Raw genomic sequence first — 23,788 nt, 5'->3', positions numbered from 1 at the left:
TCTCATTTTTCCCCATTAGAAATGATATCAGCTGTGGGTCTTTCATATATGGCCTTTATGATGTTCAAGTATGTTCCATCTATCCCTACTTTGTTGAGGGTTTTCTATCAAGAAACAATGCTGTATTTTGTCAGATGCTTTCTCTGCATCTACTGACAGGATCATATAGTGCTCATCTTTTCTCTTATTGTGGTGGATAATGTTGATTAAGTTGCTACTATTGAATCAGCCCTGCATCCCAGGAATAAATCCTACTTGATTAGGGTGAATAATTGTTTTAATGTACTGTTGAATTCAATCTGATAGTATCTTGTTGAGAATTTTTGCATCCATGTTCATCAGGGAAACTGGCCTGCAATTCTCCTCAAGGTAATGCTAGCTTCATAGAATGAGTTTGGAAGTTTTCCTCCCATTTCTATTTTTGGGAACAGTTTGAGAAGAATAGATACTAACTCTTCTTTAAATGTCTGGTAGAATTCCCCCTGGGAATCCATCTGGCTCTGGACTCATCCGTTTGTTGAGAGATTTTTGATTACTGATCAATTTCTTTGTTGATTATGGGTCTTTTCAAATTTTCTATTTCTTCCTGTTTCGTTTTGGGTAGTGTATGTGTTTCTAGGAATTGGTCCATTTCTTCCAGATGGCACAGTTTGTTACCATATAATTTTCATAGTATTCTCTTATAATTGTTTGCATTTCTGTGGTCTTGGTTGTGATCTCTCCTCTTTTATACATGATTTTATTTGGGTCCTTGATTGTGGTCTCTTTTCTTTCATTCATTTTTTTCAAATCTATGTGGGTCCCCTCTCTCTTCTTTACGATAAGTCTGCATAGGAGCTTAACAATTTTGTTAATTATTTCAAAGAATCAGCTCTTAGTTTCACAGATCCATTTTACAGCTCTTAGTTTCACAGATCCATTTTGTCTGTATATGTGTGTGTGTGTGTGTGTGTGTGTGTGTGTTTATTTCCATATCATTTATTCCAGCTCTAATCTTTGTTCCAGCTCCGTTCTTCTGCGGACTTTAGGCTTTATTTGTGTTGTTGTTGTTGTTGTTGTTGTTGTTGTTGTTGTTACGCTTTATTTCTTGCTCTTTTTCTAGCTCCTTTAGGTGTAAGGTTAAGTTGTGTACTTGGGGCCTGTTTTGCTTCTTGAGGTAGAGCTGTATTGCAATATATTTCCCTCCTAGGACAGCCCTCACTGCATCCCAAAGGTTTTGGACTGTCATGTTTTCATTTTCATTTGCTTCCATGTACCTTTTTATTTCTTCTTTAATTTTCTGGCTAACCCATTCATTCTTTACTAGGATGTTCTTTAAGCTCCATGTATTTGAGGGTTTTCCAAATTTTTTCTTGTGGTTGACCTCAAGTGCCATAGCATTGTGATCTGAAAATATACACGGTATGATCTCAATCTTTTTGTACTTGTTGAGAGCAGATTTGTGACCTGGAATGTGATCTATTCTGGAGAACGTTTCCTGGGCACTCAAAAAGAATTGTATTCTGCTGCTTTAGGATGACATGTTCTCAATATATCTGTTAAGTCCATCTGATTCAATGTCATTTAGAACTCTTGTTTCCTTGTTGAGGTTCTGTTTAGATGATCTGTCCACTGCTGTATGTGGCATGCTAAAGTCCCCTACTATTATTGTATTATCGTCAATGAGTTTTTTTATGCTTGTTAGTAATTAATTTATATATTTGGATGCTTTCATATTAGGGAATAAATATTTACAATTGGTACATCTTTTTTTATTTTTTAAAGTTTATTTATTTATTTTCAGAGAGAGACACAATCTCAAGCAGGCTCTGCACTGTGAGATCATGAGCCAAGCTGAAACCAAGAGTAGGACGCTTGACCAACTGAGCCACCCAGGTGCCCCATCCATCCCCTCACTTTCAATCTGCAGGTGTCTTTAGGTCTCAATGAGTCACCTGTAGGCAGCATAGATGGATCTTGCTTTTCTCATCCATTCTGATACCCTATGCCTTTTGCTTGGAGCATTTAGTCCACTTACATTCAGATTGATTATTAATAGATATGAATTTAATGCAATGTTGGTGCCTGTACAGTTGGTGTTTCTAGTGATATTCTCTGGTCTTTTCTAGTCTTTGTTGCTTTGGTCATTTTTTACCTCCACTCAAAGAGTCCCCATGAAAATTTCTTGCAGGGCTAGTTCAGTGGTCACAAACTCCTTTAGTTTTTCTTTGTCTGGGAAACTCTTTATCTCTCCTTATTTTCATGCTGGATAAAGGATTCTTGGTGCATATTTTTCCCATTCAGCATGTTGGCTATATCCTGCCACTCTTCTCTGGTCTGCCATGTTTCTCTGGACAGATCTGCTGCAAACCTGATGTCATCCCTTGTAGGTTAAGGACTTTATTCCTTTGCTGCTTTCAGGATTCTTTCCTTGTCTGCACATTTTGGGAATTTGACTATGATATACCGTGGCAATGATTGGCTTTTGTTGAATTTAATGGGAGTTCTCTGCTTCTTGGACTTGGATGTCTATGTCTTTCCGCATATTAGGGAAGTTTTCAGATATAATTTGTGCACATAAACCTTTTAGCCCTCTTTCTCTCTTCATTCTGGGACTCCTATGATATGAATATTATTCTGTTTTAATATGCCACTGAGTTCCCCAAGTCAGCCTTCATGGTCCATGACCTTTCTTTCCCTCTTCTTTTCAGCTTCATCATTTTCCATAATTTTATCTTCTGTATCACTGAGTTACTACACTGATTTACTGATTTCATCCATCCTTGTTTTTATGGCCTCCATTTGGGATTGCATTTCAGTTATAGCATTTTTAATTTCGGCCTCACTAGATTTTAGTTATTTTATCTCTGCAGTAAGGGATTCTCTACTGTCTTCTATGCTTTTTTCAAGCCCAGATAATATCCTTATAATTGTGGTTTCAAATTCTAGTTCAGGGTGCCTGGGTACCTCAGTTGGTTAAGTGTCCAACTTTTGACTCCAACTCAGCTTATGATCTCACAGTTCATGAGTTTGAGCCCCACATTGGGCTATGCACTGTCAGTGCAGAGCCTTCTTGGGATTCTCTCTCTCTCTTTCTCTCTCTCTCTCTTTCTCTCAGAATAAACATACATACATACATACATACATACATACATAAATTTAGTTCAGACATCTTATTTATATCTGCATTGATTAAATCTCTGGCCATCATTTATTCCTGTTCTTTCTTTTAGGTGAATTCCTCCATTTTGTCATTTTGGAGAGAAAGAAAAACAAGCAACATTAAACAAAATTAAAATATGAAAATCAAAGAAAATAATTTAAAAAATAAAGTACCTACAGGAACTTAGATCTTAGGTGTGTTTTGGCCTGCTTGTTACAAGAAGCTTCCATGGGTTGCTTTTCTGGTTTGTAGATGTGTATCTTTGTTCTCTAAGACTTCTGATGGATTTCTTGGGTGTTCCAAATGATTTTATATTTATCTAGCTATATTCAAGTGATGAGACAAGCTTAGGGTCGCCCTACTCTTCCCACTAAATGGCTGATAGTATGTTATGTATTTGAAGCACAATGAATGTCAACTGAAATATATTACAACATGAATGAAAATTGAAAACATACCAAGTTAAAGAGGCCATACAGAAAAGGCCACCCAGATTTCAGTCCCCTGTGATCTTTCAATCGACTAAGGTTATCAAAATGAGGGAAAGTCTTAAGAAAAGTACAGAAAAAAAGAAACCTGGTCATATTGGAAGAAGACTCTTTCACACTTTTTGAACAGGTGGTGACAGCTGAAGTGGCCTGTGGATTCAATGATAATGAGGAAACCATAATGATTTCCTCATTTGGAAATTACGACATAGTTCTCAGGGAGAGTTTTCCTCTTTGGGGGTAAAACATACAAGCTTTTTGTGTGAACTGTCAGAGGTAGTAAAACAATGACAGCTGGTGAAGTTGAGTGTCAAGTTATGAGTATTTCCACTGCTACAGCAGTTTTCTAGTACATTTCAAAATAATGCAAACTAAATTATGTCTCAAAACAATGACATCAGTACCACACCAGAAAATAAGGAAAAAACATGAAACTTCATGATAGAGGACAAGGCCTGCCAACATGCCATTCACCCAAAGTGAAATTAATGACCCTTGTAAGAGGATATGGGTTACTAAAGGCCATAGAGTGAGGCTTACATTAGTGCCCCCTATGTTTTGGTTATTGGGGATGACCTGGGTAGAAACAGTACCATTTTCTAAATTCCCAATGTTACATATCACCCCAGCAGCAGCAACAACAACAACACACTTTTTACATGACTTCAGGGAAATTGCAGGACACAAAATCAAGATACTGAAATCACTTGTGATTATATATACTTGTAGGGTCCAAAGGCAGATCCCAAGGTGAGTCACTTTGGCATGAAGACTATTTTCACTTAAAAAGCAATCAAGGGGCACCTGGGTGGCTCAGAAGCATCTGACTCTTGATGTCAGCTCAGGTCAAAAACTCACAGTTGTGACATCGAGCCCCGCATCAGTCTCCATGCTTACTTACTGTGGAGCCTGCTTAAGATTCTCTCTCTCTCTCTCTCTCTCTCTCTCTCTCTCTCTCTGTGACTCCTCCTCCTCCTCTCCCCCACTCTCTCTCAAAAATAAATTAATCAAAACCAAGCAGAATCAGAAAAAGCTCTTTACCTCCCACACAGCTGCCTAAAAGAATTTAGATAGAGGACCTGCTCCAGGAACAGAGTTATTCACCATGATATGAACCAGGTATGGTAGACAGGGAAGAACCTAGCAAGGTCTGTTTGGTTAAAGCCCTCTATGTATCATTCCGTCTGAGAGGACAGGAAAACATTTGTTTACCAAACACTTACTCTTTTTCATCTTCCTGTGAACTGAATTCCTTCCCTTTGAGGTACCTGACCCATACCTCCTTGTCTTTAGCTCAGGATGACATATATGCTTCATTTTGCCCAAGTGTCTTCAGAATTCCCATGTCTCTCTGGATTCCCCATATACACAAAATTAAATTTTATCTTCTCTCGTTAATCTGTGTCATATCAATTTGACTGCTAATCCAGTAGAAGGACCTTGAGGGGACAGGACATTCTTAATCCTTACATACTCATGACAAACCTTCACCAAGAAAAACTAAGAAAACAACATCACTAACAGTTTCCTCCAAAATAATAAAATATCTAGGGAAAAATTTAACAAAGATGTGAAAATCCTATAGCATCAGAACGATGTGATGTTGATAAAGAAATTGAAGAAGAGACCAGTAAATGGAAAGTTATTTCACCTTCGTAGATTGTAAATTTTTTTAAAATTGTTCATTCAACCTAAAGCAATCTAGATTCAGTGTAATCATGACCAAAATTCTAAAGGCATTTTTCAAAACAAACAAACAAGAAAAAAACAATCCTGAAATGTGTATGAAACCACGGAGGGCCCTGAATAGCCAAACCCATCTTGAGAAAGAACAAAGATGTACAAAGCTATAGTAAACAGTCTTGACAGTGTTGAGATGAAACCAGATACAAGGATCATTGCAGCAGCATACAGTCAATTACACAGAGAGGACAGTCTCCTCAACAAATACTGCTAAGAAAATGAGTCACAAGCAACAGAAGGCAGTATGTTACACCATACACAAAATCTCGTACCACACACACTAAAATAAACAGAAACTCAGGTTTCCACATCAAGCCTTTCCTCCACCAGGTCCTCTGAAGACCACACTCTTCACCATTCACTACACATAGGAAGCCTCTGCTCCATCTTACTCACTTTTCCCTCCCACAGCTCCACCTTATCCTGAAGCTGAGGACTCAGCACCACCTTCCAGGAGGGTCCTATCCATGAGGATGCAAAGCCAACTCCACAGGAGGAGGAGTGAGCACGGCTCTTTGGGATAAGCATTGTTTGAGCCTGGGAAAATTAATAATAAGAAACCTCACTGAAATTAAGTCCTAAGGTTTGGAAGGGGGCACTCTTAAGACTCTAGCAACAGGAAAAGAGACACCTTGCAGGTAGATACACTTCACTATCCCAGCAGGAGGAAAGAAGGCCTCTTCCTCCCCCAGCAACAGCCCAGCCAATGAGAGACACTCACTGCCCAGCCAATGAGAAGCCACTACTCTTCCAGGCCCCCCCCCCGCCCCCCAGTTTATGCCAACAGACTTTTAGTTTACAACAGCCCCCCTTCCCCACGCCCTGCCTCCTCTATAAAAGAACCTCCTCTCCTTCCTTCCTTCTCAGGACTCACGGGTGCTTTTGCGGTAGTTTGCTTGTCACAGAGGCAATTCTCTACTGTTCCCAAATAAACCTGTCTTTTGCGGGTAAAATAAACGGTAGCTTTATTTTTAAGGTTGACAGGTGTGATTAATTTTAAGGAACAGCAGACACAAAAGGACCTCTGAGGACTGAGTAGAAGTTGTCTTTAGGTAAGGAACATTTACATTTAAAAGGAAAATTGCCTTTTGTGCTAGGAAGAGGAGGACTCTAAATTTGCAGAAACTTTTATCAATGGGAAAGACACCGTTACCACCATACCCTCATTTCCCTTGTTTGCTCCTCAAAACAAAGTCTTTATCTTTAGCCCATAATAGCAGGTAAGGTGGTGGTAAGCCATTTCAGGGACCTACTCAGCTTCCCTGGGTTTCTTCCATGTATACAGGAGGAATCCGTGTTATTAAACTTCTGTTTCTCCTCCACTTCACTTGTCCCTTATTATGGGGAGGTGTTAACAAAAGTAAATTTAAGTATCTAATTGGCTTTACTAACTGATTCACAAATCACGCAGCACCCCGTGTAGCAAATAGAGGACAGCTCCGCAGAACTAAACAAAGGAAAGCTTTTTTCCAGGCACAGAGAATGAATAAGACGAAAAACAAGAAACTTACTGACAAATGCAGTGTTGAGACAAGCTCGCTCTCCCGACGATCTAGGAGTAAATTTCCTACTCTAGACTCCAAGAAATTCCATGCTGCCTAGTTAGAGGTTACATTCCTGCGGTTACACCCCCAGGTGTGCAGCAAGGAATACCAGCAGAGACAAGAGTCCAAACCTGGGCCCAACACACGGCAAAGGTGCTCTCCACCTAACCGCCGCAAGCTCGGTAAAGTCGGGGAGGCCCGGCTGGAGGTGTCTGCACATGCGCAGTCACCGACTCCTCAACTGCCAATCGCAAGCCTGGAAGACCACGTACCCCCACCCCCACCTCCCCTACTCTGAGTTTGCGGCCCCAGAGACTTTAAACATGCGCACTAGCACCTGTGTTCAGCCTTTGAGCCCCGCCTCAGCTCGAGGCTCACCGCGCCTGGAGCGCACTGCGCAGGCGTGCCGCGGGGCGCCCCGCCCCCCCCCCCCTCCCCGCGCAGGTTTGGCCCAATCCCAACCGAGGCGCCAACACGGAGGGAGTCTGCGAGCGGAGGGAATGGCGGGGCGGCTGGGGCCTCCGAGCGCGGAGCGGGTGGGAGCCACGGACCCGGCTGAGAAGGCAGGAGGTAGTGCTGGGCCCCGACGCCCCTGGGAGGTGGGGAGGGGACACGCGGCGGCCCCCCAACCCCCGCTCCTCCCGCCGCCGAGGAAACGCAGGGTCACCGCCGGCAGGTCGGCCTCGGCTGTGTGAAGTAGCCCCGGGGACACCCTGTCTCTTGGGCCGAGCGGCTCTCTGCGCGCAGCTCCTGAGTGAGCCCCCTTCCTCTGTCCTCGCAGCCACGTCTGGGCGTCCCTGCTGCCCCAGAACGGTTCTTACCCGGGCATTCTTTTCCGAGGCTGGGTCCAGGCCGGCGGCACGCGGCGTCCGCGTTGTTTTTCTCCCTGACGCCGACCTGAGTGAGCTCCCAGCTCCGCGGGCAGGGGTGGCGCCACCCGGCCCCGCGGTGCGCTCCTGGAACACTCCCCTCCCTCGAGGGGCTGAGCCTGCCCTCCCTCCCTTCAGACCCACCTACACTGGTGCAGCCTTGGGACCCGGCGCGGCTCCGGGGTGTCTGTCCCACAGAGGAGAGGTGTGAGTAGCGAACTTTTCGCACGCAAGGCTCGCCTGGAGCAGAGCGTGGCAGCCAGGCACGAAGAGGAAAATGGGACGGATGCATATGCACCCCTTGTATTAAACGCCTCCGATGGCCAAGGCTGCGCCAAAGGAGCCTTCCGGTGTGGCTGTTTCAGGTGCCTCCCATAAGCTAGTCCACGTGGGTGGTTTAGTCACTTCACCGGTGGCTGAGTTTGCGCTGCTGTAATGCAGTACCCTAACCTGGATCGCCCCGTGACCACTGAACTTTGCTTCTCCTGCCTCCGGAGGCTGGAAGTCTGGGACCAAGGCATCGGCAGATAGGGCGTCTGGTGAGGACCAGCTCCCGGTGCCTGCGTGACCATCCTCTGGCTGCATCCTCACGGGGGGGGGAGGGCTGGGGAGTTGTCTGGGGTCGCTTTTATAAAGGCACTGCTCCCATTCGTCAGGACTCCGCCATCATGACCCAATCACCTCCCCAAAGCCCCATCTCCTGGCACCGTCACATCAGACCAGAGTATTTCAACATGCGTTGTACGGTGCTTACTACATAGGAGAGTGTCCTTGCCCTTTGCACTTCACACCGGGGACTTCTGGGGTAATGAGGCCTTGTGTCTGCAACTCAGTGTCAAGGTTCAGAAATGTTAGCAAATGGGGGATCGGATTTTTTGTTAATTCAACAGGTGTTTCTTGCCAGGCTGTGCTTTGCCTTATGGCGGGCACTACATAGGCAACAGAGGGTAAAAACAGTGCAGCTCACTGCCTAGGCTATTAATAATACCTGGGGAATTGGTTGCCCAAACAAACTGTAAAGATCAATTTGGGGTCACTTGGGCCAGTTAGCTTTAAAAAATACAGCCATATGCAGAAGTGTGTATGGTGAAAGACAAACATCCTCCTTCCTAGTCCTACCCTCCAGAGGTAACTACTGCTGAGAATATTTTGGTGATTCTGGCCACAAATTATCTGGACGTAGTATGCATATGTTTGTAGACTGGCATATATTTCACCTCTTCTTGTAGCCATATGGGAGTCTATATGCACAATTTTTTACTGACTTTTCATCTGTCTAGGGTCTCCTTCCATGTTTAATGCATAATGAATCTACCTCCTTTTCAATGGCTGCACAGTATTTTGTTGTGGGGATGGATCGTACTTTTCGGCTGATGGGCATCCACGTTGTTTCCCACTTTTGACATGACAAATACTGCTTCCGTGTCTTTTAACATGCCTTTTGCATACTTAGATGAGCATGTCTTATACATAAATTCTTAGAACTGGAATTATGCCTTCAAAATGCTGATGTAGTAAAACTGTCCTCTGAAAGGTCACATCAGTTTCCAGCCTATCTGTATGTGAATTTCCCCACATCATCTCACTGGCCATTGTCAGACTTACTCATCTTTACCAACCAGATAGGTACGATATGCTGTTTTCATCTCATTAATCATGACTGATATTGTATATCTTGTCAAATATTTATGGGCCATTTGTAAAATTTTTGCTTAACTGTCCCCTCCTTTCTTCCACTCTTTGAAAGCAGTGATTGTTTACCTTCTTTATATTGACTCATTGCTTTTTTTAAAAGATTTTATTCTAAGTACTCTCTGCACCCAACATGGGGCTCAAAATTGTAACCCTGAAAGCAAGAGTCACATGCTCTATGTGCCAGCCAGGCACCCCTGACTGGTTGCTTTTTAAAAACTTTTTATTATGGAAAACTTTAAGCATATACAAAAGGCAAAAACAAAGTATAAAATTACCCCCATGAGCCCATCTTTTCCACTTTGACGGTTATAAGCTTTTGGCCAACCTTGTTTCCTTTTTATCCTCACCCACTCCACTATTTCATTTTGAAGCAGCACAGGCATCATAGCATATCATCCATAAATATTTCCATATGTATCTCTAACATCTCTAAAATATAGTACTGTACTCTTTCCAGAAAACTAACCACAGTAGTACTGTCCTGTCTGAATAACAGCTACAATAGTTCCTGTTTCACCAAAAACCCAGTTTTCAAATTTCTCTGATTATGTCACCACTATTTTTTAAAGTGCACTTGTCGAATCAGGATCTAAATACAGTCCGTTTTTGAGTATTGAGTATATGTCTTTTTAATCCCCTTTCATCTGTAAGGATCTTCCTTTTTTCCTCCCCCCCCCAAAAAAAATTTGTTAAAAATCCTGATTTTTTCCTGTAAAGTTCCCGGTCTGGATGTTGCTAATTGCATCCCCATGTGTCCTGTGTTCCTGTATTTTCCCTAAATTAGTATTTAGATTAAGAGAATTAAAAGGCATTACTCTGACTTCTTTTTTGGCAAGAATCCTATGTTGTATTTTTACATCAAGTGGCTCATAATGTCCATTTATCTCTCTTGTGACGTTAGTACCATTAATAATTGCCAACATCTACTAGTTCATTAAGGAATTAAAAATAACTGCCTATATTGGTTATAAACAAGTGAATACGAAATATTCTACTGACAGGCTTCAGAGTAATTGATTATGTATATAGAATAGCTCTTTGTATTTATGTGCAAATGACATGGTGTCTTATTAAATTTTCTTACTATTCATTGTGGGTTTTTTTAATAAGACTCTAGAACTTTCTAGTTAATTAGCCATCTGCCAGTTACAGTGACTTTTGACCCCTTGTTTCCAGTTTTGTTTTGTTTTTTGCCCCTCCTTTCTTTTCCTTTCATTATTACATCATGAGGTTTGACCCAGTCTTGAATACTACAGGCAGTGAAAGTTCACCCCTCCCCTTGCCCTGAGTTTTATTAAGGGAAACTCTGTGGTATGATTTCACACTTTAGGAAAAGTTGACCATGAAATAGCCTGACTCCTCTCGAATTCAGTGTCTCCCTCAAGACAAGGGGCAAGAGCACCACTCTGGCTGGAGATCTGAGCCCCCCTCAGTCCCATACCAAAGTTATTGGACCCTTCCTTGGGCCCTCTCCTTTGGGATTGTGAAATGTTTGGTTGTGTCTCCACAGGGCAGGCCAAGTCCTCACAGAAAATTGAAGACTTGATGGAAATGATGAAGAAGTTGCAGAAAGGTCACATGTCTTCTCTGTAACTGAGGCACAGCCTGAGCTTTGGGAAAAGGCGGAAGTGGATTAAGTTCCAGGACTCACAATTCACAACCTTTGGAAATTAACCCATTGGCTCTTTCCTACTTTTTAAAACTTCTTTGAAGTAAAAAATGTAGCCCAAGGATTTGAAATTAAAGTATAAGGGGATAGAAGGCAAAACATTTCCCCCAAGCCCCCTTGCTAGCCACCCATGTGGTCCCCACCACACTCAGTTAAATCCAGGTTTTGACCTTCACCTCCTTTCCCTCCACCTTACCTCTGCTGCTCTCTGCTTGCTCACATGGCTTCTTCTAGCCATGTTCCCACTTCAGGGAAGGCCTTTTCACTGACTACCTACCACCCCACCCGGGAACTGCCCTCCCCTTGATTTAAGGCCTTCAAGAGGTCTTCCCATATCTGAAGAGCATGCCCCACTCCTTCGCGCTTTAATTAATTCCTTGCCCCTCTATTTTTCTTGACTGCGATGACTACAGCCTGACTCAGTATCTCTGTTTTTTCCCTTGTATCCTCTACCCAGAATGAGAGTCCCTGTAGGGCCCCCAACTCCCTCTGCCTGCCCTGTCATCTCCATTCAACCTCCTTTCCTCCCTACAGCGGGAAGCCTAGAGCCCAGGGTTGAGGTCCTGATTAATCGGATTAATGAGGTTCAGCAAGGTGAGCTCAGGGACAAGCTACATGGTTTGCAGGGCCCCTGGTTACAGGATTATTAAGTATGTATTTCAGGACCACAGCAGCAGGTCAAACCAAGGGTGGGTTTTTCTAAAGGCAACTGCTGTAGTCACATGTCCGTGAACCTGGCCCTGCTGCCAACTGAGACCAACAAGAAGGGCTTGGGCTCTGGAAGCCTCATTTCTTGCCCTGTAAAATGTGTCCTCCCCACCCCCTGCCCAGTTTGCTTGAAGACAAATGTGAAATGTCACTATTTGCAAGGAATGGTGTAGTTGGATGTTGCACTTACACGTCTGGTTTCTTGTTTTGTTTTGTTTTGGTTTTTTTGGCACAGCAAAAAAGAAAGCCAGTGAGGAGCTGGGAGAGGCCCGGACTGTTTGGGAGGCTCTGCAGAAGGAAATGGACTCACGTAAGCATGCAGGGTTCGGTCACCCAGAGGTCCCCAGTGTCATGCCTTCCTGAACTCAATATTCTGGACCCTTAGCATTCTTGCTGCGGCCAAGGGCTCCTGCCCCCTCTGCGGCATCAGGTCCTACCAGTCTCCCACTCTCTACTGTCCAAGCATACTCCCACCTCAGGGCCTTTGCTAGACTCTTCTGCCCCAGATACCACTGGTTTCTATTGCCATACATCATCACCATCAGCTCTTAGCTTGAATGTCCCCTTCTTAGAGAAACCTACCCCGGTCATCCCATCTAAAGACAGCACCTTGTCCCCACCTGATCACATTCCCCTTACTGCTTGATGTGTTTCTTCATAGCCCATATCCCAGTTCAAATGATGTGTCTTTCTCTCCCGTCCATGTAAAGTGCACTGGCATTCTGCAGGACCCTCACAGTCAACCCTTTATCAACATCAGGGCCCTTTGCTGCCACATCAGGGAGTGTGTGCACAAGATGGGAGGGGGCTCAACTCAAGGGGTCCACAGTTGGGACTGGAGTACAGTTGACCCAAACCGCCTGTGTGACTGTGGGCAGGTATGCTCTCTGAGGGTGCAGTGGGTGGTACCTGATGCCTGAACATGTTACTGTGTTTTCCAGTGAGTGGAGAGGAAGTACGTCTGAAAGAGACCTTGAACAAAAAGCAAGGTAATTGTAGTTATTCTGTGTCCAGGCTTTTTTTTTTTTTTTTTTAATTTTTTTTTTAACGTTTATTTATTTTTGAGACAGAGAGAGACAGAGCATGAACAGGGGAGGGGCAGAGAGAGAGGGAGACACAGAATCCGAAACAGGCTCCAGGCTCTGAGCAGTCAGCACAGAGCCTGACACGGGGCTCGAACTCACAGACCGTGAGATCACGACCTGAGCCGAAGTCGATGCTTAACCGACCGAGCCACCCAGGCGCCCCATGTGTCCAGGCTTTCGCCTTTGTCACCCTGCAGAGGCAGTGTGACAGTCTCTCCACAGCAGCTGAATCCTTTTGAAACCTGAATCCTCTTGCATCCCTCCTGTGGCTTCCACCAGACTTGAAGCAAATTACAAAGCCCAATCAGGTGTCCACGAGACTCCACGTGATCTGACCATATTAACTATGCCCAGGCCTGATGCTTTAATGGGTTCTCCTGGGGCCCTTGGTTCCTATCCCTGCAGAGACCCTAAGGATCCTCAGACTCCACTGCCAGGAGAAGGAAAGTGAGGCACAGAGGTAAGACCTTCCAGCTGGGCCTTGCTCTTCTTTCCCCTTCATTGTGGGGGAGGAGAGAAAGAGGGAAACTCAGTCAAGGACCCGGAGCTCTCATTTCCTCCGTTTTTGAAACGGAGACGTCAGATGCGTGTCTTCCCACCTTGGACCCAACAGTAGGCAGTAGTGTTAAGAACACTCTCACTCACTGGGATAATCATTCGTTTGCTAGAATACCAAATTCCTTTGGCTGTTTTTTCTTCTGTGCCTGTCACTCTTCCCAAAATAGGCCCCTTGGCTGTCTGTCCACTCATCTGTCCCTTCATTGAGGCATCAAGCCATTCCGTCTCTCTCTATTCATCGGGACCCTTCCATCCACCTCAGAATTTGTGAATCCACCTCTCCACTTCCTGAACATTGGTTTAGCTTATTTTGTGACCAGAGTCACTGAGCCCTGGCATACCAAGACTGGAACTGTGTGGGGAAATTGGGATGAGATGTGTGTGTGTGTGTGTGTGTGTGTGTGTGTGTGTGTTCGCAGTTGACCATGCCCCGGTGACTACACTGTTCCCAGGGGGCACATGCTCATGCCCCAACCCATGAAGTTACTAGAGAAGGACCTCAATTTAGAAGGCTACAACACACCCCAAGAGGAGGCAGAAGCCCCACCCAGCCCCATCCTGGGGAGACATTCAGAGAACATGACTGAGGGCTGCTTTGCCTCTTTGCAGGAAGCAGACCATGCTGCAGGAGTGCAAGGAGCGAATTTCTGCCCTGAACTCCCAGATCGAGGACGAGAAGAACAAACAGAGGCAACTGAGGTGAAGCCCAGTGCTCCAACCAGGTGGGGGGTGAGGGGGCAGTGTGCGAGGATGGGTTGTAGGTGCAGGTAATATCAGGGATGGGGGTTATAAGAGGAGCTGGCTGACCTGAGGTTTGGAAGGTCAAGGTGGGGAAGGTGCTCCCTGCCAAGCAAAGAACATGGGCAAGCCTCCCATGGTCTGTACATGAAGACCCCTGGCCTGGGCCTGGCTGGGGAGGGGTGTCTCAGCCAATGGTCCCTCATCTTGTGTGGCCGGCCCCCAGGTTGGATTTTGAGGAACAGCTGGAGGATCTGATGGGCCAGCACAAGGACCTCTGGGAGTTCCACGTGAGTCACTCACAGCCATTCCTCCCACCTTACACATCTTCCCTAAGAGTCCCTGGCCCCAAACCGAAGGTCATGCCGCAGGCCTCCTTCTTCTCACCGGCTTTTGAGCCAGCCTTGGTGGCGTAACGTCAAAATGGCCCTCAACTCAGTGCTTTATCCCCACCCTCACTGCCACCCGGTGTCATCCTCTTCACTGGTCCTGCCCGCCCTCTCTGCTGCTCCCCCAGGGCCCTGCAGTGACCAGGAGGAGCCCTGATGAAGTCAGGAAAGGTTATCCATAGAGAAGATCCATGAATGTGTTTGCAGCCATGACTGCCACAGGGCAGACAGCGGGGAACCAAGCAGACTGGTGTTTGCCCCTTGGGGATCCTAGATACCAAGTGAAAGGGGCAGAGAGAACAGACGTTGGGATAGAGAGAGAGGTTCATTGAAGAGGCCACGTAAGGGGAAGAGAAACGGCAATGCAGGGCTAGTAAATGATTCTCCAGGGAACACTTCTGGTTAGTGATGCTTTTAGGATCCCCTGTAGTAAATGCTTGCCTCACGTCAAAGCTTCCAAGATTACCGAACGTTAACCACCTCGTGAGCCTCTCAAGCACAGCATCACAGGTGTCTGGGGTGAGACAGTTCCAGGTGGAGAGGATGGCCAGTACAAAGGCCCTGAGGCTGGAACGTGCCCTGTGTGCCCAGAGGGCCCGAGTAGTAGGAAGGGAGGCAGGCTGAGTAAACACCAGATCCAGGTAGGCTTGTCTGAGGTGCATGGGGGTAGGCCGAAACACATGCACAGGCCTCCTTTCTACCTACTCAGAGACCAGAGCAGATGGCCCAGGAGATTGGCGCCCTGGACAGCAGCAAGGAGCAATTGCTCAGGGAAGGTGAGGCTTGGAGATTGGGGAGGCCCTGATTTGCCTTGCACTGCCCTGCTTATCTGTCCCTTCCTGCCGCAGAGAAGCTCGTGGAAGCAAAGCTGGAGGACGTGAAGCATCGTCTGTGTTCCCAGTTTGGGGCTGACGGTTGCTCGACCACTGCTGAGGGGCTCTTTCTCCGCAGCCAGGAGGCAGCAGCTGCAGTGTAAGACGAGTAGGACAGGGACAGGGACTGGGGTGGAGGGAGGGAGATGCCAGTGCTGATGCCCACCCCCCTCAGACATATGTTTGAAGAGGAGAACAGGAAGGCCCAGGAGCTCCTAGAGGCTGCTGCCCAGCACCATGAACAGCTGCAGCAGAAGTGCCAGCAGCTACAGCAAAAGAGGCAGAGGTGCGTGTGGAGGCCCTCCCCCCAGTCCTCTAGGGGAAGGTGGCTGAGGCATCTCTGCTCCCTTTTCAGCCTGTCTCCTGGTCTCTTCACAGCCTCTTGTCCTTTCTCCTCCCCTTCCCCCTCCCCACACTCCTACCCTACCTCTGTCTGTCCAGGCTTAAGGAAGAGCTGGAAACGCTTGGGGTGCAGATCCCTGCTCAAGCCCAAAGCAAACAAGATGAAGGGGCTGGCCCAGGAGAACTTGTGAGCCCTGGGTTGGGTGGCAGGGAGCAGAAATAGCTCATGCAAGGAGCTGGGTGCAGGAAGGCAAAGAAGGGGATCGAGAGTCCTCAGAGGATGGTCTTTGGGGAAGGGTGCTCCCACAGGGCACAAAGAAGACAGAAATGCAGGGGCTGGCAGTGTGGAGTGGGAAGAGGCAGGTCCCAGGGAGGGTGTGGGCACAGGGATACATGGACATTTCCCTCCTCAGACTCTGACCTCCCACAGGCCAATCCTAAGCTCCTAGGAGTCAGCAAGGAGAAAGACCCAGGACTGCCCACCAAGCAAGGCCGTACTATGCCCTCCTAGGCCAGGACTCTCTTTGCCTTGGAGCATATTCCATGAACTTCAGGAAATAAAGGCACTATTTCAGTACAACTGCCTCAGCTGAGTTTATGCAGAGGGGGTAGGGCTTGTCTGGGCCCTGAGACTGTGTAAAGCCTTGGCCTCAGCCAGAGGGCCACAGCAGGACTCCCTACCCTCATAGTCTCTGGTCTGCTCCTTTCTAGGACTTAACACACTGTTCTGGGTTCCCAGGCAGAAGGATGCAGGTCTGCAAAGCCACAGTGTGATTGTTTCTTTAATTCCTTATTCAGGCCTGAAGTAAACCGAATCTCAGAAATCTCAACAGTGGGGATGGAGGTGCTGGGGGTTCTCATCCAGTCAGTCCCTTGCCCACAGTCTCCACTGATTAGCTGAGAAAAAAAAAAAAAAAAAAAAACATAATTGGAGGCCAAGTGTAGTTTGTGCCTTCCTGGGCACAAAATATGTAACCGACACCTGTCACAAGAACATAGTGTCTTTGAAATCCTGTGTGCTGGGAGTCAATCACCTAAGACTCCATGAAAATGCACTCACCCAATAAAGGGCAGCAGTGCTCCTGAGCCAAAATACAGTGAATGAAGTAGGAAGAGATTCCTTGTCTTGAAAGACTCCCACATCCAGGTAGGACAGTAACGTGGTGGGATTGCAGAGAGGTCCAAACAGGCTCCCTGGAGAGTACTGTTTCTGTGGAAGAATGGGGGAATGTGACATGGTGGGAAATTACTCCGTCAGTTAGAGACACCAGGCATAAATCTCCCAGTTTTCTGACATGGAGTTAATCAGACCTGTGTCATAAATGAATTGGTTACACCTTATCAGAACAACTCCTGCATTGCCTGGAAATTAGTACATTCCCCTGAGTAGCAATGGAAATAATCACCTTGAATAGCAGCAGTTCAGCTAATTTTGTAGCTTCAGGTGATTCACAATAAAAAAAGACACATGAGGGGCGCCTGGATGGCTCAGTCGGTTAAGTGTCCAGCTTCAGTTCAGGTCATGATCTCATGGTTCGTGGGCTCGAGCCCTACATCGGGCTCTGTGCTGACGGTTCAGAGCCTGGAGCCTGCTTTGGATTCTGGGTCTCCCTCTCTCTCTGTTCCTCCCCTGCTCTCCTTCTGTCTCTCTCCCTCTCTCAAAAATAAAGATTAATTTTTTTTTTTAATTAAATAGACACATGCTTACTTCAACAGAAGCACAAAAGGCCTTTGACAAAATCCAACACCTATTTAAATTTAAAAAAAGTGTAAAATCTAGGAATAGAAGGTACCTTCTTTAATACTTACCAGTGAAATGTTTAAAGCACTTTAGGGTATGTTCAAATACTATTCACTGTACTAAAGTTCTAGACAGAGAAACAGGACCAGAACCTTCCCCACCCCTGCTCGCAACCACACAGATATCTGCCAAGGAAGAAGATCCTCCTCCCTGCTCTGCCTTGCAGTCTCCCTCCAGGCCCTTTCTTTGGAAACCCAGAGATTGTGTCAGCTGGAATAAGAGAAATGTAGCCCCAGCATCACATAGTAGAGCCACCAAGGGTGGGTTTCTAGCTGAGACAAAAAGAAAAAAGTCCATAGCTGGTAGAGTCACTTACCATAGGTATAGGTAGAGACAGAGGAGCTAAAAGAAATCGTTCAGTTTTAGAGAACAATCTAGACAAAACACCAAGGGGCCAGGACTACCTAGGTGTGAAAATAAAACTGTTCCTCCTTCCCAGCGTCTCCAGTCAGAAACAAAGATACCTGAAGTATGAAATGAATGCAGGCTACAGGTCACAATCAGGATGCTACCGGCAAAATGGAGCATCAGAGCAAATCTCAGACCAAGGGTGTTGCTCTAAGACCCTTTTCTTGAGACTCTAAAGAGTGTGCCTTGTAAACCCTTATGACAGATGATAAATAGTAGCACTGTCCCCACATCTCTCAGTTCGAGGTGGAGTGGATCCTGTTCCAGAAATATAGGGGTGGCTTTCACCTAGTGGACTACATTATAATTTATCAGAAATCCAAAAACTTTCTTAAAGGCATGAAATCAATTTGAAACACAAGTTTTAGAAACAGTTCAAATGAGAAGAGCCCTCTGGGCAGGAACCAGAACTGAAGAAACTAGACAGCAAAATGAATAAATAAATCAGGCTAGGTCATGCAGAAGAGAGGTGACGGAGTGCAGAATCCAGAGCCCTAACGTCATTCCCAGAATCGCTGCATCCTAATTAAGGAACTGATGGTGTGCCCTGCCAGATTTCAGTTTCTGTGTATGGGAGGCTAAGTGCCTCCCAGTTCCTCTCCCTTTAATGGACCATCGGTGAATCCCTCATCTCTGTGCTACCATTGTGTGTTGAGTGTGTGCAGGGCACATAACTAGTCACATCAGGTCCTAGGCTTTCAGACTAAGTCACAGACAAGGGACTGTGTCCAAAAAGACTATGTGCATGTAGACCAGATACAGATGATGAGGTCCTACATTTTGAGCTAAACAGCTTTATAAATTGAGGTCCTTTATTTGTATAGTACAGATTACATGTGTGAGCAATGTGAATTCGGTGGTCATAAAGTGGACAGTGTCCTATTGCATTTTCTAAAGACGGCCACACTACTATGTCCCATCCCACATACTATTTAAGGTGCTCTTACATCGAAAGGTGGAGCCTATTTCTCTACCCCTTAGAATCTTCATGGGCCCTATAACTACCTTGTATAGAAAAAGGCAGAATTGACACCATGCTAGTACCATTAGTGTTGCCAAATATCCCCTTGTAGGCAAAATCACCCGCAGCAGAGAACCAATGGTCGTCTAGTTCAAAAATTTTTTTCAATACAGTACCATTTCTATCTGAAATTTTCATCCACATTACCTAACCTGATAGTTTTCCCTTAATGAGAAATTCTCTGATAGACACAAAGTCAGACATTCAGTTGAAAATTTGGACACAATAGGTATTTATCAGGTTTTACTTTATTCTCACTGTTCAATGAGCTATCTCTGACCAATAAAGGTATTCCTACATTTACTGCATTATTTCTTCCTATGATTTCTGACTTAGGGTTGAAAGATGAGAACACAGGTTCTTTCCTCTGTGAGTTTCCTACACAAGGACTGGTAACTTCAACAGAAGCCTGCCACAAATTCACAAATTCATAAAGTGAACTGGCTACAATGGATTGGTAGTGCTGTAGTCAGGTCACACATAGAAGGGTTCTCACTCAGGTAAAGTACAAGTGAGGATTTCTGAGGTAGAGATGGAAAGATTTCTGCCCTCCACAATCAATTCTTTCTGCCTGAGGTCATGGTTGCAATCTTCACTCTATGGCTTTGAAGACAAACCTGTGTGTCATCTGCACTTCAGGAGCACAGGGAATAAAAAAACTCAGCAAATGCATGTTGTTTTTTTGGTTTTTGGTTTTTTTGTGGCCAGGCTTAGAAGTACTGTTCATCATGTGTGTTCATATTCTCTTGGCCAGAACTCAGTTACATGGTCCCACCCACAACAAAGGGAGGCTGAGAAATGTAGGCTAACTGTGTGCCCAACACAAAGAGAAAGTGAGTTTTGGTATACATACAGCCAGTCTCTGCCACACATAACTTCTCCCCTGTGTGAGTTCTCAAATGTTTGCTGAGGTGTGATTTCTGACAGAAGGTTTTTCCACAATCATTACATTCATAGGGTTTCTCTCCTGTGTGAGTTCTCTGATGAACAGTGAGGGCTGATTTCTGGTAGAAAGTTTTCCTACATTCTTTACATCCATAAGGTTTCTCTCCCCTGTGAGTTCTCTGATGCCTATTGAGGGTTGACTTCTCACAAAAGGTTTTCCGACATTCATTACATTCATAAGGTTTCTCACCAGTGTGAGTTCTCTGGTGTACAGTGAGTTTGGACTTCTGGTAGAAAGTTTTCCCACACTCCTTACATTCAAAGGGCTTCTCACCTGTGTGAAGTCTCAGGTGCACAGTAAGTTTTGGCTTCACACAAAAGGATTTCCCACATTCGTTACATTTATAAGGTTTGTCTCTTGTGTGAGTTCTCTGATGTACAGTGAGAGCTGGGCGATGGCCAAAGCACTTCCCACATTGTTTACATTCATAAGGTCTCTCTCCTGTATGAGTTCTCTGATGTGCAGTGAGAACTGACTTCTTATGGAATGTCTTACCACAGTTATTGCATTCATGATGTGTCTCCCTATTGTGAATCTTCTGATGTATGGTGAGGGCTGACTTCTGGTAAAAGGATTTCCTACATTCATTACATTCATAGGGCTTCTCCCCTGTGTGTGTTCTCAGATGTACGGTGAGTTTTGTTTTCACAGGGAAGGATTTCCCACATTCATAACATTCATACGGTTTTTCCCCTGTGTGGGTTCTCTGATGAACAGTCAGGTGTGACTTATGGCAGAAAGATTTCTCACATTCGACACATGCATAGGGCTTCTCCCCTGTATGAGTTCTCCGATGTACTGTAAGAACTGTTTTACTAATGAAGGTCTTCTCACACTCGCTACATTTATAGGGTTTCTCTCCTGTGTGTATTTTCCGATGTTTACTGAGATTAGACCTCTTGTAGAAAGTTTTAGCACATACATCACATTCAAAAGTTTTCTCTTCTAACGGAGTTCTCGAAAGCTGAGCGAGGTGTGATTTCTTGCTGAAATTACCCCCACTTTGATCATGTTTATGGCGTTGCTCCTCGAAATCGGCTAGACCAAGATTCAACTGTGTTGGTTTCTCACAAAAAGTGTTCCTCCATTTGTTACATCCACAGTGATTCTCCCCTATGTGAGTTCTCTCTTGGGCAGTGACAGCTGACTTACCACAGGCTTCCCGATGTTCATTATACCTACAGGCAGTCTCTCCCATGTGAGCTCTCCTATAGGTACAGAGTGTTGCCCCCTTGTTGAAGTCTTTCCCTTGCCCACTAAATTCAAGAGGCTGCCGCAAAGTCTGATTCCTCAGATGACAACTAGGACACTCAGCACACCTGAGGGGGCTCCCAGTTGTATGACATTCCTCGGCATTCTCTCCAACACGCATCCCACCAGGCTCACCAGGGAGAAACGTGTTCTGACACACATTACACAACTCTGGCTTCACTCCTGAGTAGCTTCCGTTATTTACAATCAGTTTTGAAACGTCGGCTGCACTCAAATTAAGTGTTTTTCCCAAACTGGTTCTCTCCTTCGTTGACGTTTCATAGTTGGCCAATCCAACTTGCCACAAAAGTCTGCTCTGATACTCCTGGCCAGTCTCCATCAGGTCACCTGCAGTCTGGACATCTAAAATGAGACAAAGTAACACCTAAGCATTTCTTACGGAACGTTCATGTAAAAATGGAGAAGTTTCTTTCCATCGTGTAGGATAAGAATTTTACAGAGTTAAAATGGGTATGATTATGATAAGTATATGATTTTTCTTTCTAATGAAATAATGTAACAAGTTACACCAACAGATTCTCTAATGTCAGATCATGGTTTTATTTATTTGTTGGTTTTGCTTTTTTATCGGTTTTTTTTTTTCCTTTTTGAATCCATGAGGAAACCATTGGTCACAATATTCACCTATTCCCTAGTCTTAGTGTTCAGCTGACTTCTCTTCATCTGCCATTTGTGTTCCTGTTCCATTTCCCGCTTTCTCTCACAATAACTGTAGGTCACTTGTGCTGGGCCTTTTCTCATCACTCAGCTTTGAAGACGACGAGGTCTTCCTGGATCCGCCACTTCAGGATGCAGTACAGAGCCATTCTTCTGTCATCTCAGCAGGGATGTTGCTTAGGAACAAGGATTTGTTCCCACATTTCTTTGCTTTTTCATCTTTCCCTGGGCATCCGTGGGGTTTTTCAAGGGCATCATCTCTCCTTCTCCATGCCAGCCAGAGACCGCTTTCGGCTAATTCCTAATTAAACCCAGCATGCTTGGCTTCTCACAACCATAACAGGTACAGAGAGCTCCAATCCTCCACACTGGGCTACCTCTCCCTGCTGGCCAAAGGGTTTAAGCTCTGCAACCCAGGCTGTGCCCACCATCATTGGAAAACCTCTTTCTGGCTCCTTCTTAGATCAAAAACCCTGGCATCCCCACCCCACTTCCTGGTATATGCAGCCCTACTTGACAATGTGCAGTTTCCAAAGGCTTGTGTTTTGCACTCTGGAGTTTTGCACGTGTCCTAGTTTCAGCGAAAATGGAGTCCGTGTATGGGTCATTGTTTCAGAATGATTTAGCGTAAGCAACTGCACCCTGAAACCCCGGGCTCCACTGGCCTCGAGGACACACGTTCTCCAGATTCTCCTCCCATGCCATGGACTGCCCCTTTCCACACTGTGCGTGGTTCTCCTCACCTTCCTGCCACCTGTGATGCCGTGGTTGACAACGCTTGGTCCTGGGCTCCCCTTCTTTTCTTAACAACTCCCTGGGTAACCTCCTCTAATCCTCTGCCTTTAACAATTTTTCTAACTTGTACCTTGTAATAGTGATGTCCAATTTCTACTCCAGATATTATATCCACCTATATGTTATACTGTCAAATTTGGTAAATCGCCACCTTAAACTTAAGCTATCCCAAAGTACAGTCTTAATAATTAATCACCCCAAAACCACTTTCCCTGGGCTTCCTTACTAAAATGGCACACCCCGTTTTCTGTCACGGTGACATCTGTGCGGGTTATCCCACTACTTCACATGTACTTCGTATGTCGTATATGTGTTTCATGCTGACTCAATAACTGGTAACCACCTAGAAAGGAGTGCACTTGTTTGATTACTGTCGTTATCCCCATAATTACAAAATGACTAGCGCTTGCTTAACACTTGTTGAAAGAATAATGAGTATATAAATAAATGTCTGAAAAAAACTAGTGCATGAGGATGGAGGAAAGGAGGGCATCTTACAACCTACAGACAGTGGCTAACAAAGAAAAACATTCTAAGAGGAGGCAGGTAAAGACTGGATTTTGGGTAAGACTAAGAAAATAGAAAAAAAGATGGGGGTGGTTTATACATAAGAAGCATCTTTGGAGACTAAATAGAGCATGTCTGAACCTAGGAAAAGCACGGGTAAAAAACAACCCAGCACGGCCAACATCTGCTATGCTCTCCCCTTCCCAGACCCCTGCCCAGTATGCACTGACAGACCTGGGAGGCTCTGCTCTAGGGGTTCCTCTACTGTCCATGGCTCTGCTCCTTGCTCCAACTTGACGATCACCTCAGGTTTGGTAATGCAGTGCCCTGTTGATCAGAAATAAAGGGGGGGGCCTTTTACCAAACCGTTTTAAAGAATGACAGGAGCACAGCGTCAAGAGTCGTGCAACGAACGGCCGATCTGAACCTCTGATTAGAGAGGTGAACACCCACGTTCTTCTGGGCCTCGAATCTTCAACCTAAGTAGCATGTAACCTCATAAACAGTTTCCACGTTTACCAATGAAGAAAGCAGTGCTA

The 23,788-nt window shown here is 45.4% G+C and overlaps 2 protein-coding genes across 14 annotated transcripts in view; one reads left to right on the top strand and one right to left on the bottom strand.

The window, feature by feature from the left end:
- Positions 1-7,340: 7,340 nt before the first annotated feature.
- Positions 7,341-16,416, top strand: SYCE1 (synaptonemal complex central element protein 1). Of its 4 annotated transcripts, none has more exons than XM_086681290.1 (13): positions 7,341-7,487; positions 10,992-11,054; positions 11,685-11,744; positions 12,094-12,168; positions 12,800-12,847; positions 13,349-13,403; positions 14,111-14,200; positions 14,466-14,529; positions 15,338-15,404; positions 15,477-15,600; positions 15,676-15,786; positions 15,942-16,029; positions 16,256-16,416. In XM_086681290.1, exons 1-13 carry the CDS (start codon positions 7,418-7,420, stop codon positions 16,289-16,291), a joined length of 951 nt encoding a protein of 316 aa, XP_086537416.1. In that variant the 5' UTR covers positions 7,341-7,417; the 3' UTR covers positions 16,292-16,416. The 4 variants fall into 4 exon arrangements, with proteins under 4 accessions (XP_086537416.1, XP_025774036.1, XP_086537415.1 ...); XM_025918251.2 differs by having other exon boundaries at positions 7,342-7,487; positions 16,273-16,416; XM_086681289.1 differs by having other exon boundaries at positions 7,342-7,487; positions 10,992-11,055; positions 11,689-11,744; positions 16,273-16,416.
- Positions 16,417-16,606: 190 nt separating this feature from the next.
- The window catches only part of LOC112854707 (zinc finger protein 39-like), a 49,093-nt gene continuing 41,911 nt past the window's right edge, over positions 16,607-23,788 (bottom strand). For 6 of the 10 annotated variants that reach the window (XM_086681281.1, XM_086681283.1, XM_086681282.1 and 3 more), the window contains 2 exons: positions 23,484-23,576; positions 19,303-21,632 (listed from right to left, as the gene is read on the bottom strand). In XM_086681281.1, the coding sequence (XP_086537407.1) occupies positions 19,834-21,632; positions 23,484-23,576 (1,892 nt within the window). In that variant the 3' untranslated portion in view covers positions 19,303-19,833. Of the gene's footprint in view, positions 16,740-16,902; positions 17,053-19,302; positions 21,633-23,483; positions 23,577-23,788 lie in introns of those variants that run through there. The other 4 variants (XM_086681287.1, XM_086681285.1, XM_086681288.1 and 1 more) reach the window with 4 other exon arrangements.

This window comes from Puma concolor, chromosome D2 (assembly GCF_028749965.1).
Source record: "Puma concolor isolate L17-30 chromosome D2, mPumCon1.1.hap2, whole genome shotgun sequence".
NCBI classification, from domain to species: domain Eukaryota; kingdom Metazoa; phylum Chordata; class Mammalia; order Carnivora; family Felidae; genus Puma; species Puma concolor.
Note: the sequence above shows the minus strand (reverse complement) of the source record. Positions and strands in the feature narration are given on the sequence as shown.